Source organism: Leptonychotes weddellii, chromosome 14 (assembly GCF_054177405.1).
Source record: "Leptonychotes weddellii isolate Sample4059 chromosome 14, ASM5417740v2, whole genome shotgun sequence".
Taxonomy (NCBI): domain Eukaryota; kingdom Metazoa; phylum Chordata; class Mammalia; order Carnivora; family Phocidae; genus Leptonychotes; species Leptonychotes weddellii.
The window spans coordinates 21,453,601-21,465,930 of NC_138382.1; the positions used below are offsets into that span (position 1 = coordinate 21,453,601).

At 43.6% G+C, this 12,330-nt stretch overlaps 1 protein-coding gene across 2 annotated transcripts in view; it reads right to left on the reverse strand.

The window, feature by feature from the left end:
• Positions 1-12,330, reverse strand: part of SLC28A3 (solute carrier family 28 member 3) — a 51,960-nt gene that overhangs the window by 13,913 nt on the left and 25,717 nt on the right. For both annotated transcript variants that reach the window (XR_014139954.1, XM_081802884.1), the window contains exons 3-9: positions 10,792-10,874; positions 8,118-8,209; positions 7,118-7,307; positions 5,883-6,027; positions 4,523-4,636; positions 3,531-3,608; positions 1,385-1,465 (exon numbers count right to left, since the gene is read on the reverse strand). Coding sequence is in view for 1 of the 2 variants with exons in the window: in XM_081802884.1 (XP_081659010.1) it covers positions 1,385-1,465; positions 3,531-3,608; positions 4,523-4,636; positions 5,883-6,027; positions 7,118-7,307; positions 8,118-8,209; positions 10,792-10,874 (783 nt within the window). In the remaining variant the exon portion in view is untranslated. The remainder of the gene's footprint in view (positions 1-1,384; positions 1,466-3,530; positions 3,609-4,522; positions 4,637-5,882; positions 6,028-7,117; positions 7,308-8,117; positions 8,210-10,791; positions 10,875-12,330) is intronic.

The following is a 12,330-nucleotide window of genomic DNA, read 5'->3' on the forward strand; positions in this document are numbered from 1 at the left end:
ATTGTATAAGAGTAATAAATTATAATAATTGCTAACAGTCATGACAAGCTTTACTGCATTCCAAGTACTGTTTTATGCTCTTGATCCAGGTAACGTATCTAATTATCATAATAACCCTTTGAGGGAGGTCCTGTAATCATAGCCATTTTATAGAAAAGGCATCCAAGGCACAGAACAGTTTAGTTATTTTGTCTAAGATCGCCCAGCTAATAAGCAGTGGGATGTAGCTGAGGTTTGGCCTTTTTTACTAAACTCTCAAATGAACATGGTTTATGGCCCCCCTAATGCACTGGCCCTTCCAACTAGAGACTGTGGTGCCCACTTCAGGATGGGGACCTCCTGTTGTATTCTCTCCTTCCTTTCTGCTTAGACGTGAGCACAGGAATGCTGAATGTTTAAGTCAACAATCAGAAAAATATGGGCCCTGGCACACTCTTGATGAAATTCTGAATTTTGCTGGGGTTCTGGTTTCTTTCTCTCCCTCCCTCCGTCTCTTGTATGTATTTACAAGGATCAAAGGAGGGCTATGGCTATGCCCAAACTCTGTCTGCACTGCTCGGCTTGTGTGCATTTGAACTAACTCACACATTTCCTCATGTTCCGATTTAACACGAGTGTAGTAGAACTGACAGTTGCTGGGGTGGCAGGAATGAGATGAACCTTTTGCACCTTTTATCCCCTAAGTTTGTGTGTGCTTATCAAACTCCCTCAGAAACGCAAAGCAGCTTCCCCTTCTTGCTTTGATCCTCTAGCAACTCCTAGACCAAGAGTCTCCACTTTTCCAATGTCCCGAGGAGAAGCAGGGACTCTGTAAGGCACAGGGAAGACAGCCAGGATGAAGGAAGGATGCTGTGCTCCCCATAGGTGTCTGCTTTGCTGGAGTCAATTCTTTGGTTAAAGAAGTAATTACTAAGGTTTTATGAAGATAGCCAGTAACCACTGACTGCGAATCAAAGCCCCATTAGAAGTCCCTGAGGTAAAATTGCCTCTAGGGCTCCATGTAGGTTTTTTTGGTTGGGGTTTGATAACTTGGGGTGGAAGATGAGGTGGTGGTGAATCTTGCTACAAACAGAAAGGCACTTTGGGAAAACCTGGATAAAAGGCATTTAAGACTTTGTCCCTGAAATAATTGCTGTACACCTGTCACCCAATCCCTTCAAGTCCCAGTACCTTTCTTTTTTTTTTTTTTTTAATATTTTATTTATTTATTAGAGAGAGAGAAAGCACAAGCAAGAGGGAGGGGCAGAAGGAAAGGGAGAAGGAGAAGCAGACTCCTAGCTGAGCAGGGAGCCTGATCGGGGCTCGATCCCAGGACTCCGAGACCATGACCTGAGCCGAAGGCAGATGCTTAACTGAGCCACCCAGGCACCCCAAGTCCCAGTACCTTTCTAATGATCCACTGCATCAATCCAAGGTAGTAGAGCATGGACATTACGGTGCTGAAGAAAATCACGATTGGCAGGACCTAGGGGCGAGGTGGGGGCATGAAAGCAATCATGGGCTGATGTTGGCCTCAGTAGGATTAGTAGAGTTCAGATCAGGTCTTTTTTCTGTCTCCTTATCCCCGCTGAAACCATCATCAAAATCATCAGCAATGTCATTTTGAACTAAATGACACTTTAATCAGGCAGTGCCCCCCCCCCCCCATTTACCGTCTCTTCTTTGAACTTGCTGTGGATAAGCTTGAGTATATTTCATAGGAAATTGACATTTTTTGTTTCTCTGCAATGATGAGCTTTTCTTACTGCAGCTTCTCAGAGAAGGAATGCAGTGTCAGGGGAATTCGTAATAACTAGATCAACAAACTGAAGGCCACTGACAGATATTCTTGAAGTTCTGATATTAAACAGCCTCATTAGCAGAGGATCCTGGTCAAAACTGAGTGTGAGTAGCCTCTCAGATCCTTATTTATAGGGGCTACACAGATCAGATATAGCGCGGTAGGTGCTTACCCACACTGCCTCTCATAAAGTAAGCACCCGTTCGTTTAGCTTTTAAAATATAATTATTTTACTTTTAGATTGTTTTTAATCACTAAAAAAAAAATAAATAAACTTGGGAAACTAGTTTGCTTCTGTGATACCAGAGTTGTCTTTTTCTGGATCCTGTTTCCCTGATGCTATTTGGGTGCCTTTGAGGCAGCCTGTGTTTCCACAGTGAACAGTTTCTACCCTGCAGGGAACACACTTTGCTGTGGGCTGGGTCCCTCCACACCCCTACCCATTTGTACCCTTCCCCTCTGTTCCCCAGCTAAATGACCAGGGACAGGCTGCCACCAGAGGCATAGAATGACCGAGGACAATTTGTACAGGATCTAATTTAGAAAAATCTATTAATAATATATATTAAAAGACATTTGGTGCCATTATTCAGAGCTCAGTCACTTATGTGCTTTTATTGGCTTTAATGGGCAAGCAGAGCTTTCCTGAAAGCTTCGGGGAATTAAAGGAGCTTATCTCTTGAATGTTCCCACAGGGATTCTGCTTTGGCAGAAAGGATGGAGGCCCCTGCTCTGGGGAAGAGGGAGGAGGGTGGGTAGGAAATGTCTAAAGACACTGGTGCAGTCTGGGCAGCAAGTTATGCCTTCCTTGTGACTTTCTTTTTCCCAGTTCGGGGTTCAATTCATGATATGAGCATATTTCTATCTCAGTTTGTAAACACTTGGCCTTTTGGAGCTGGCTTAGTCATCTCGGCACCAAAGCATCAAATCAGCAGTTTTAAAAAAAAGAGCAATTAAAAAAAAGATTCAGCATAAACGTTGACCTAACTGAAGCCGGGGTGGTTTGGAGGTAAATTCAGAGTCCCTAAGTGAGAAAACAAGTTAGAAGTGTACGAACAATAACACCACAAAAAGAGAATGCTGAAGGAAAAGCCGAATTCATCTTTCTGCCTCATCAACAAGTATTTGTAGGGTCTTTACAGGGGAAAGCGAGCTTCCTGGGGCTTGTGGGAGTGCAGGGAGGCCAGCTTGCCTTTCCCCTGGAGCATAATGTCCCTCCTTTGGTTGGGAGAAGGCCCAGCCTCCAGGCCCGCTGTGCTGAAGGAAAGACAGGAAAGGTGTAGCATGGAGATGGCTCTGGAAGAAGAGAGGCTCATGTGGGTGAACAGCTGTCTCCTTCTGGGAGATGGAGGGGGTTCCTGAGCACAGAGCTGTCACTGATCCTGGGCCTGATATGCCTCCTCATTGCCAACTGCCAAATGTTCCTTTCCCTGATGCCTCAGATACTATTGTCCCATATGATTTTCCAGAAGTATCTCAGGCAATGCTAGGAGCCCCCCTCAAAAGTATTTGTATATTTCTGACTTCTTCTAGATGTTTCCCTCCATGCTATGGCAACAAAGTAAAATGTTTGCATTCTACTGACTTCAGAGAAAATCTGATAAATGCAAAAAGGCAGTGATGTGCTATCCACCTAGGACATGCCCGGCAGGTGTATATCTGGTTTTTGGTCAGTTTCTATCAGAATATCTACAAAGACGCAGAAGGTACTGAAAAGGAAGTAACTACTTTGAAAGGGGATTTGGTTTACCTTAAATGCAAAGAAGTGGTCTGCGTATGTCTCACCGAAGACAAATTCAGCGCCAGCGTTAGTGTATTCCAAGAAGGTCTGAGTTAAAGGAAGGAAAAACAGATGATCATTACAACCACGGAGTTGGTGGTTAGAGTCCACAGGACCTCCTGGGCTCTGCAGAGGGGGAGCCCAGCAAACTTGCTGGTTAGACATGGCAGGTGAATTTTCGTAGCCTTCCCTGCTCCAGTGGATGGCGCGGAAGAATATTTTTGAACTATACCCGCATACAGATTTCTTGTCATTTGTGACGTTCAGTCTGACTCCAGGATGCTCGGGAAGGAGCCGGGTCTGTCAGTTTGTTCCGGCAAAGCCCTAGATGGCACACAGGTGGTGCTAGTTAGCACTCGATACAAAGAAAGCCTGTTTCTCTGCTTGTGGAACCATCTTAGAAGTGTGACCCCTCGGGGCGCCTGGGTGGCTCAGTTGGTTAAGCGTCCTACTCTTGATCTCAGCTCAGATCTTGATCTCAGGGTCATGAGTTTCCTCCATGCCTGGCATGGAGCTTACTTAAAAAAAAAAAAAGGGGCACCTGGGTGGCTCAGTTGGTTAAGCGACTGCCTTCGGCTCAGGTCATGATCCTGGAGTCCCGGGATCGAGTCCCGCATCGGGCTCCCCGCTCCGCGGGGAGTCTGCTTCTCCCTCTGCCCTTCCCCCCTCTCATGCTCTCTCTCTCTAATAAATAAATAAATCTTAAAAAAAAAAAAAAAAAAGAAGTGTGACCCCTCTGGGGCAGGACGAAAGGGACAGTTGGGATAGGGGAGTGATGCAGTGGATGATACGGGGGAGGGACAACTGTAATATTAATAAACTAGACAGATTAACGTGTTTACACAAACAAAAATGTGAGTCAACCCATGCAGATGAAGAAACCTATTTCTGACATGTCTTAAGGATTATATCCAAATGTCAGAAGCACTTATAAGCAAGATGTTCATTTGAACCCAACTTACCTGAACTTGTTGGCCCAACCAATTGAAAGCCATAAATCCAGGGTCGGTCCTTAGGATTAAGAGACCAAGAAGAAACTGTAACCCAATTCCCCAAAAGACAGGCCTCCAGTAAACCTATGCGGAAAGATGAAGAGATAGAGCTTACTAGAAAATGAATGCTAAGCTCAGCATACACGCCCAGAGGGTCACTATTTCCTTGGAAGCTTCTCACACGTGGCCTATGATCCACCTTCTTTGGGAGGCCAAAGCAGTTGTGAGCAGAGAATCCCTTGATAGAATCATGACCCCAGATCTCAGGGTTGCATTCCTTCTTTCAAATCCCGAGCTTGAAGCCTTCAGTCCCTGGAGAGTAGGTAACCATTATATCATGATAAAATAACTTAGACACAAAGAGTAGTCTTAGAGGGGCCATTAAAGGAAGAAGGATCTGGTCCTCTTCATTGTGCTGTAAATGTTAGAGACATATAATTATTTCCCCTCTCTGGAAAATGGAAAGGCAGAACATGGCTTCTCTCTGTGTGCCCAAGGTTTGTTAATCTGACAATTTGTAAGTGAATTAAGTGAAATTCCACCCTGTTGAGGGGCTCTCATTTCACTGTAAAAGGAGCCAATTAACTCTAATGCAGAGCCAGGGAGTGCAGCAGGAATGGACAATCATCTGCTTTCATTTTGGTGCGGAGATGAGTGGGCTGCAAAGAACTGTGGGATCGGAGGCATAGAAACCAGTGAAGATGCTGACCCGAGATGGGAAAGCACTTTGGATCCTATTAGGTGACTTGTTTTTCTTGGGTCAACCTTTCAGAAAGCCAGTAAAACCTTCTGGAGTTTGCCATTCTGAGTCGTGAGTGAAAGCTTCGATGTCTCTGAATTCTTGCCCATTTAATGGGTTACAGGCGGACAGAATGAGAATGAGAATTGAATTCAGTGGGAACAAAACTGTTTAAGGACAGATTTTTGCAGTAAAATAACCTAACTTGCAAATAGAAATTTGATGAACTGCAGAATCCAGTGGTAGAATATTAGATTATTTACTGGCCTGGGGAAACCAGGATCAAAATAGATAAATTTTCTTTGTGTGTTTGATGGAGGGAGGTGGGGTACATGAGTAGAAATTGGACTTGGCAGGAGAGAACACCTCACTGGTGGTGTAACTGGCAAATTACTGAGAATGAAAAATGAGAGAGTACTAGTACTAAGAAAGCTTGGGAAGAAAGGCACCCTAGCCACTTAGTATAGCATAACAAGGTAAGACAAATACTGAGTAACAGTGGAATTCTCTCACACTCATTATTTTGAGCAATTTAGACATGAGGGGGAAAAAAAGAGGGGAAAAGCTGAAAAGGATTGATTTCACACTTACTTTGGTTGGATACTTGGAAAATAGAAATATCAGGATAATGTACATTATAAGCCCACCAAAGGAAACCAGCTGCTGTTGGCCCAATTTGGCAGTGTCAAAGATCAGCCACAAAATAACTCCCAGGATCAGTAAGCTCCAAATCACCCTAAGAGAATCAGAAAGGAGGCATCAGCATCATTTGTTGCGCTAACCTGAAAATCTGGAGCAAGCTTAAACTAACAAACAAAAAATTTATTAAGAGTAGCATACCCTGGCAAGTTATGCTTCTAGAGATTGCACAGACCCTCTTTAGTTGTGGCTATAAAGGCAAATAGCCAAAAAAAAAAAAAAATTAAGCACTGCTTGAAGCACATTCTATAATTCTTGGGCTCTTCGCTGGTTCAAGGACATTCCAAAGGGTTCAGAGATGAGAAAGGATGCTTTAGAGAGGGAAGACTGGTGATTTCTTTGAGAGATCTGCTGGGAGTCCTGACTTCTGTTTTAGGAGATGGGAGAGATTTTACCTTTCTTCCCTTTAGGGGAGAACTTGAAATGTGTTCTCTGAAGATGGGGGACTTCAGTTGAGCCTCAGAGAGCTAAGTTGGGCTTCAGGATGGGTTCTGACTCCTTGGCGGATCCAGTGGGCATGACAAGTTTGACTCACAGCTTGGAGGGCAGAGCCAGAAGGCATGCTGTGTTGGGATTGCACAATCCTGTGTTATTAGGTCAAGGATTTGTGAACTTTCCTGGTACATCCCCTGTGAGCCATTCTGGGGAGAACCTGTCCTGTGTCCAATCCACTAGGGCCACCTGGAGGAAGAAGAGGTCCCACAGGAAGAGGCTGAAGGAAAAGCCCTGAGTGGTCACTCATAGGATATGGGGTCCTATAGGAAAGAGTCAGCTTTAATAATTCACAGGGTCTTCCTCTCAGAGAGGCCAGCTTCAGGCCCAGAGCAGAAAGCTGCCTCCCCAAGTCAGAACTGTCCCATCATTGGACAACATTTTATCATTTAGTGGCACTTGAAATTAAAGCAGTTTGTAGGGACGTTTGAACATATCTTGAATGTGTCATTGCCCCATCTAGGCCTTGATTTCCTGTTTGTAAAATGAAGGCATTATAACAAGCATTATAACTCGGTTATTTCTTGTTTCAATAGCCCATAAATGAGGGAGCAATTTCAGAACACATTTTTGGAACAGTGTTGGAAAAGACTAACATCCCTCTCAAAAGCAACAAGAGGACTGGGTGCATTTACCACTTCATCCAGAACCAATGGCTGTTTAGGAGCGTTTTGCCAGGAGACAGGCACTCATCGATTTGATTCTCATATTTGGCCATAAAGTAATCCCAGACCACAAAGAAGATGGCGGCCACAGTGATCACGAAAAGGGGAAGGGCTCTCTGAAAGTTTAGCACACAAGCTGCAATCACCATCGCCAGGTAACCTGTTGAGAAAGTGAGCACAGACATGGAACATCACCCACACCAAGCTGCCGACCAGCCTCCAGCACTGACATGGCTCAGCCAAGGGGAGGTTCAGTCAAGAAGCCACTGAATACAGAGTTGTGTGGCGTTCGCTGCATGGCCTGAAAAGCCTAGAATACTAGCTGGCCCAGTACAGAGGAAGCTTTCAACCCTGCTGTTCCCTGTTTCAGCTATCTGAGCACCAACCAAGCCATTGACATTGGAGGTGCAGTGATCCTCAATTAATGTCAGCGGACTTGGGTGCGAGGGTTCACATTTTATAGACAGGAGTGTTTTGCAAAATGGGCTGTGGAACCATTTGATTTGGAGGGAGTCAATAGAGGGGACCTGCTCATCAGCAAAGATAGGCAAAAGGAATAGCCTACATGACCCCAGGCTCCTGCTCACATTGTATTTGCATGAAGTGTGAATTGCTTAGATTGCCCCCTGCAATTAGGTTCCCACCCGGTGAGTATCACCATGTTTTCTAGTTACCTGGATTTGCATTAACCAACCCTTAAATCCATTACAGCAACAAAGGCTGTAAGAGTAGGGGACCTAAATAATTAGCTCCTGGCTGCGTAAACTGAACAGGGAAACAATCTGCATAGGCAACCCCAGTCGAGACCCACCTCTTGGGGCTTCTTGATTATCCTCTCTGCTTCTCTGGATTCACCAAAGTCCGGGGGAACAGAAAGATTAGAAAGATTTATTTTCTCTCTACAGAAAACTAATATTTGGGGGATTCTCAAAAAAAGACGCTGGCATCCATCCTTCCTTTCATTATTTACCTAGTAGTAAGATTTCCCAGATGATGTACCAAAGGGTGGTTTTGTGTTTCTTATAAAAATCACAAACCGTATCATACTTCCTTTCCAGATACCTGTAACAACACAAAAGCAAAAAGGTAGGCAGAAGTAAACATCAAAAACATGAAATAAACTGACACACTGAGCTAGGTGAGGCTTTGTAAATCAAGCAAGCAAATGAACAAATTGGCGAAGTGAATGTCCTACAAAATAGAAATGGGATACTCATCTCATTTAAGACTACAAGCAGCCATGGCTTGGATCAACTTTTGCTTCGTGGATGTGCCAAGCCCTGAGGGCTTACAGAAATGCAGAAAACATGCTTCTGGAAAAAGAGCAGGAGAGCTGGTAACTAAACAAAAGCCGAAAATAAATCGTAAGACGAGAGTGTTTCTCACTGGACTCTGAGGGCCTCTGATAGCTTTTAAGCCACAGTTATGAAATGTTGATTTTAGAAACTCTCATCCCTTCTGGTCTCACAAAGTTTGAGTAAGCAGGTTGTTCCCTGTGCTGGCTTACCGTATGTTTTAGTGGGAGACTGACAGACTTCACTGGGTGCTTGAAATGTAAAGAAGGGTTTTGTGGAGTTCAGAGCTACAAGCCAGCAGGTTGTAATATAGCTTTCCAGAAAGTTCTGGCATTGTGGGCATGCCTTTGTTTCTGTCCAGAGCTTTGTTAGGGGGTGGTGGGTAGTGAGTGAGCAATATGTGCATCTGATCACTTGTGCTGGGGAGGACGGTGTCCATCAGCGAGTGAGTTTGGAGGGGCCTCAGGGCCATACACACAGTGACTGTCCTCTACTTTTCCTGGGGTGCTCCTGGTTCCCTCCATTCCTGCCGTGAAATCTGGCTTCCCTGCACTCACCTCTTTCCTCAGTGCCCCTTCTAATGGAGACCTCTTCTCCCACTGGAGGAAGGAATTTATTCACACACTTAATCATTGCCACTTCTAGTTCCTAGAGGAGATTCCTCATCTCCAGGATCTCAAAGGACTCAACCCTGAGCTGGGACCTCCCCTCTACTTCTCCACCTTGCAGCAGCTATGCCTGTGTGTCCAAGTCTTGGCGCCCCCTGCACGTTTCAGGTTAGAGCCCAAGCCCCTCACTCCTACAACACCTTGCATCTCCTCGGACAGAGGCATTCCTCTGTGCTTTACTCCTACTGTCTTCTTTGATCATATTTTGTGATGAAGTCTTGACTGGCTAACTTCCTGGAGAACAGATGTGAGCCCAGTTGCACCAGGACCCTTGGAGATGAGGCTGCTTGATGGGCATTTGTTGAATTACCAGATAAATGAAGTGGTAGTGTGTGTTGCTTATCTGGAACAGTATTCTACCATTGTGGGTTGGGACCCATCAGTGGATTATGAAGAGCACAGCGCGGGACACCCTTCTTTAATAAGAAAGAATAGGATGTATGAGAGCATATCACACAGTAATGATGAGTCTTACTTCATGAAAACTTTGATGTTATGTATGTTAGTGAATTAGAAATACTGATCCAGAAGATATGGAGGAAATAAAAGTTCAGTAAAGACTAAGTTTTCATGGTTGAATTTAGGAAAGGTTGATGATCCATCATCTTCAATTTCTGATAGTGTTTCAAAGTGGCAGAGGTGGAGGGCAACATTGAATTGAGCACATTCATGTACTTTAGGTTGGATTCATCAGATTCTTTAATTGCACAGAATGTATGTGGTCCAAGACAGCAATCTCACACTGCATAAAGTAAAGTAGCTCGAAATAGAGGCTTCAGCCACTTGGTTATCTTGACTAGACCACTTCTGTCCTCCTGGTGATTGCTTCTATCCCATTAACATTAGGGGAAACCTGAGTACCTTTGCCCACCCAAGAGAATTTCTCAGCCTCTGGGGTCAGAGATCCATAAAGTAAAATGAAAGATGGAACTAAGCTCAGGTTTCTGAGGTAGTAAATATTTTGGATGGTGACAAGAGCTTTTAATCCTAATTCTCACCAACTCCAGAGATACCTTCTGATGCATAAAAACAAAGTTCCTCAGAGACATAGAAATTTAAATAAAATTTAAATGGGCATTCAGAAACTTGACAAATACTTGAGTGTTATGACAAACCAGACAATCTTGGACTAGGAATCAGAAGCTGAAATTGTTAAGTTAGCTTTGTTCCTTGCTAGCTGACTAACCTTGAGTAGGTCACTTCTCTGAGCTTCATTTTCCTGGTCCAAAAAATAAAGAAAACAGTTTGCCTCTCTTACCTCATGGGGCAATAAGGAGTTGGAATACCTTCAGGATACTACAACGTAAGAGCAAGTTTGTTGGGACTTAATGTGGATTGGGTTTTGAGAAATCAATTGCTTATTGATTGACATTGAGAAGATGAATTAACTACTTTTGCATGGACTGGAGCAATTAGTTGGTAATTTATGCCTTTAATTAGAAGACTGTCCTGGATATTGGGTTCCCAAGATATCAGTAGTTTGAATTTACCACGGTGATTATCATAGAGCATTAATTTTTCTGAAAATGATGTTGGGTGGGTAGTAGGGAAGGGGGATTGGTGGTAGTGGTGGTAATAGATAATAAATAATAATAAATGTTTAAAATTAGATGAGGATAAAACAAAGTGGCAAAACCAAATAGGAGGTCAGTATGGTTACTTCTCTGGTTTAAACCCGTACCCTTTTTGATGTGTCTCTGGATCATCCTCCTCATCTTCTTTGTTTCTTAAAGAATCCTGCTCAATGGTGACTTGCTCTTCATCCTGGAAATCAAACGTTGCAGCAGAGATGGAATAATGAGAATCCAGGGCATAATGGACCCTCATCTCTTTTGCTCAGCATTTTGGCAAAGGACTGACAAAAGCTCTTTTAAAATTATTATGCAAGAAGATAGCTCCTATTATCTACTTCTGCAGACATTTTCCCCTTTATCACAAAAAATCCAGATCACACTTCTCTCTCCTTTTTCTTCCAAAGGAGCTTTTGGGGTTTCCTCTTTTTCTTTAGGGAATAGGCTTATATCTCTACTTTTTGCTCCTGTCTCTACTGCAGTCATTCAACCCCTGCTCTGTTTTCAGGCACGAGCTAAATGAACTTAATATCAGAGGCTGCATAAATCTCCTTTTTTTAGCATTTTAATATTTTATTAACATATAATGTATTATTTGTTTCAGGGGTACAGGTCTGTGATTCATCAGTCTTACACAATTCACAGCACTCACCATAGCACATACCCTCCCCAGTGTCCATCACCTAGCCACCCCACCCCTCCCACCCCCCTCCACTCCAGCAACCCTCAGTTTGTTTCCTGAGATTGAGAGTCTCTTATGGTTTGTCTTCCTCTCTGGTTTCATCTTGTTTCCTTTTTCCCTCCCTTCCCCTATGATCCTGTCTTGTTTCTCCAATTCCTCCTATCAGTGAGATCATATGATAATTGTCTTTCTCTGATTGACTTATTTAGCTTATCATAATACCCTCTAATTCCATCCACATCATTGCAAATGGCAAGATTTCGGGGTTTTTTGATGGCTGCATAATATTCCATTTGTGTGTGTGTGTGTGTGTGTGTGTGTGTGTGTGTGTGTGTGTGTATCACATCTTCTTTATTCATTCGTCTGTTGATGGACATCTGGGCTCTTTCCATAGTTTGGCTATTGTGGACATTTCTGCTATAAATATCGGGGTGCATGTACCCCTTCAGATCATTACATTTGTATCTTTGGGGTAAATACCCAGTAGTGCAGTTGCTGGTCATATGGTAGCTCCATTTTCAACTTTTTGAGGAACCTCCGTACTGTTTTCCAGTGGCTGCACCAGCTTGCATTCCCACCAACAGTGTAGGAGGGTTCCCCTTTCTCCACATCCCACCAACATCTGTCGTTTCCTGACTTGTTAATTTTAGCCATTCTGACTGGTGTGAGGGGGTATCTCATTGAGGTTTTGATTTGGGTTTCCCTGATGCCAAGTGATGTTGAGCACTTTTTCATGTGTCTGTTGGCCATTTAGATATCTTCTTTGCAGAAATGTCTGTTCATGTCTTCTGCCCGTTTCTTGATTGGATCATTTGTTCTTTGGGTGTTGAGTTTAAGACGTTCTTTACAGATTTTGGATACTGGCCCTTTATCTGATATGTCATTTGCAAATATCTTCTCCCGTTCTTTCGGTTGTCTTTTGGTTTTGTTGGCTGTTTCCTTTGCTGTGCAAAAGCTTTTTATCTTG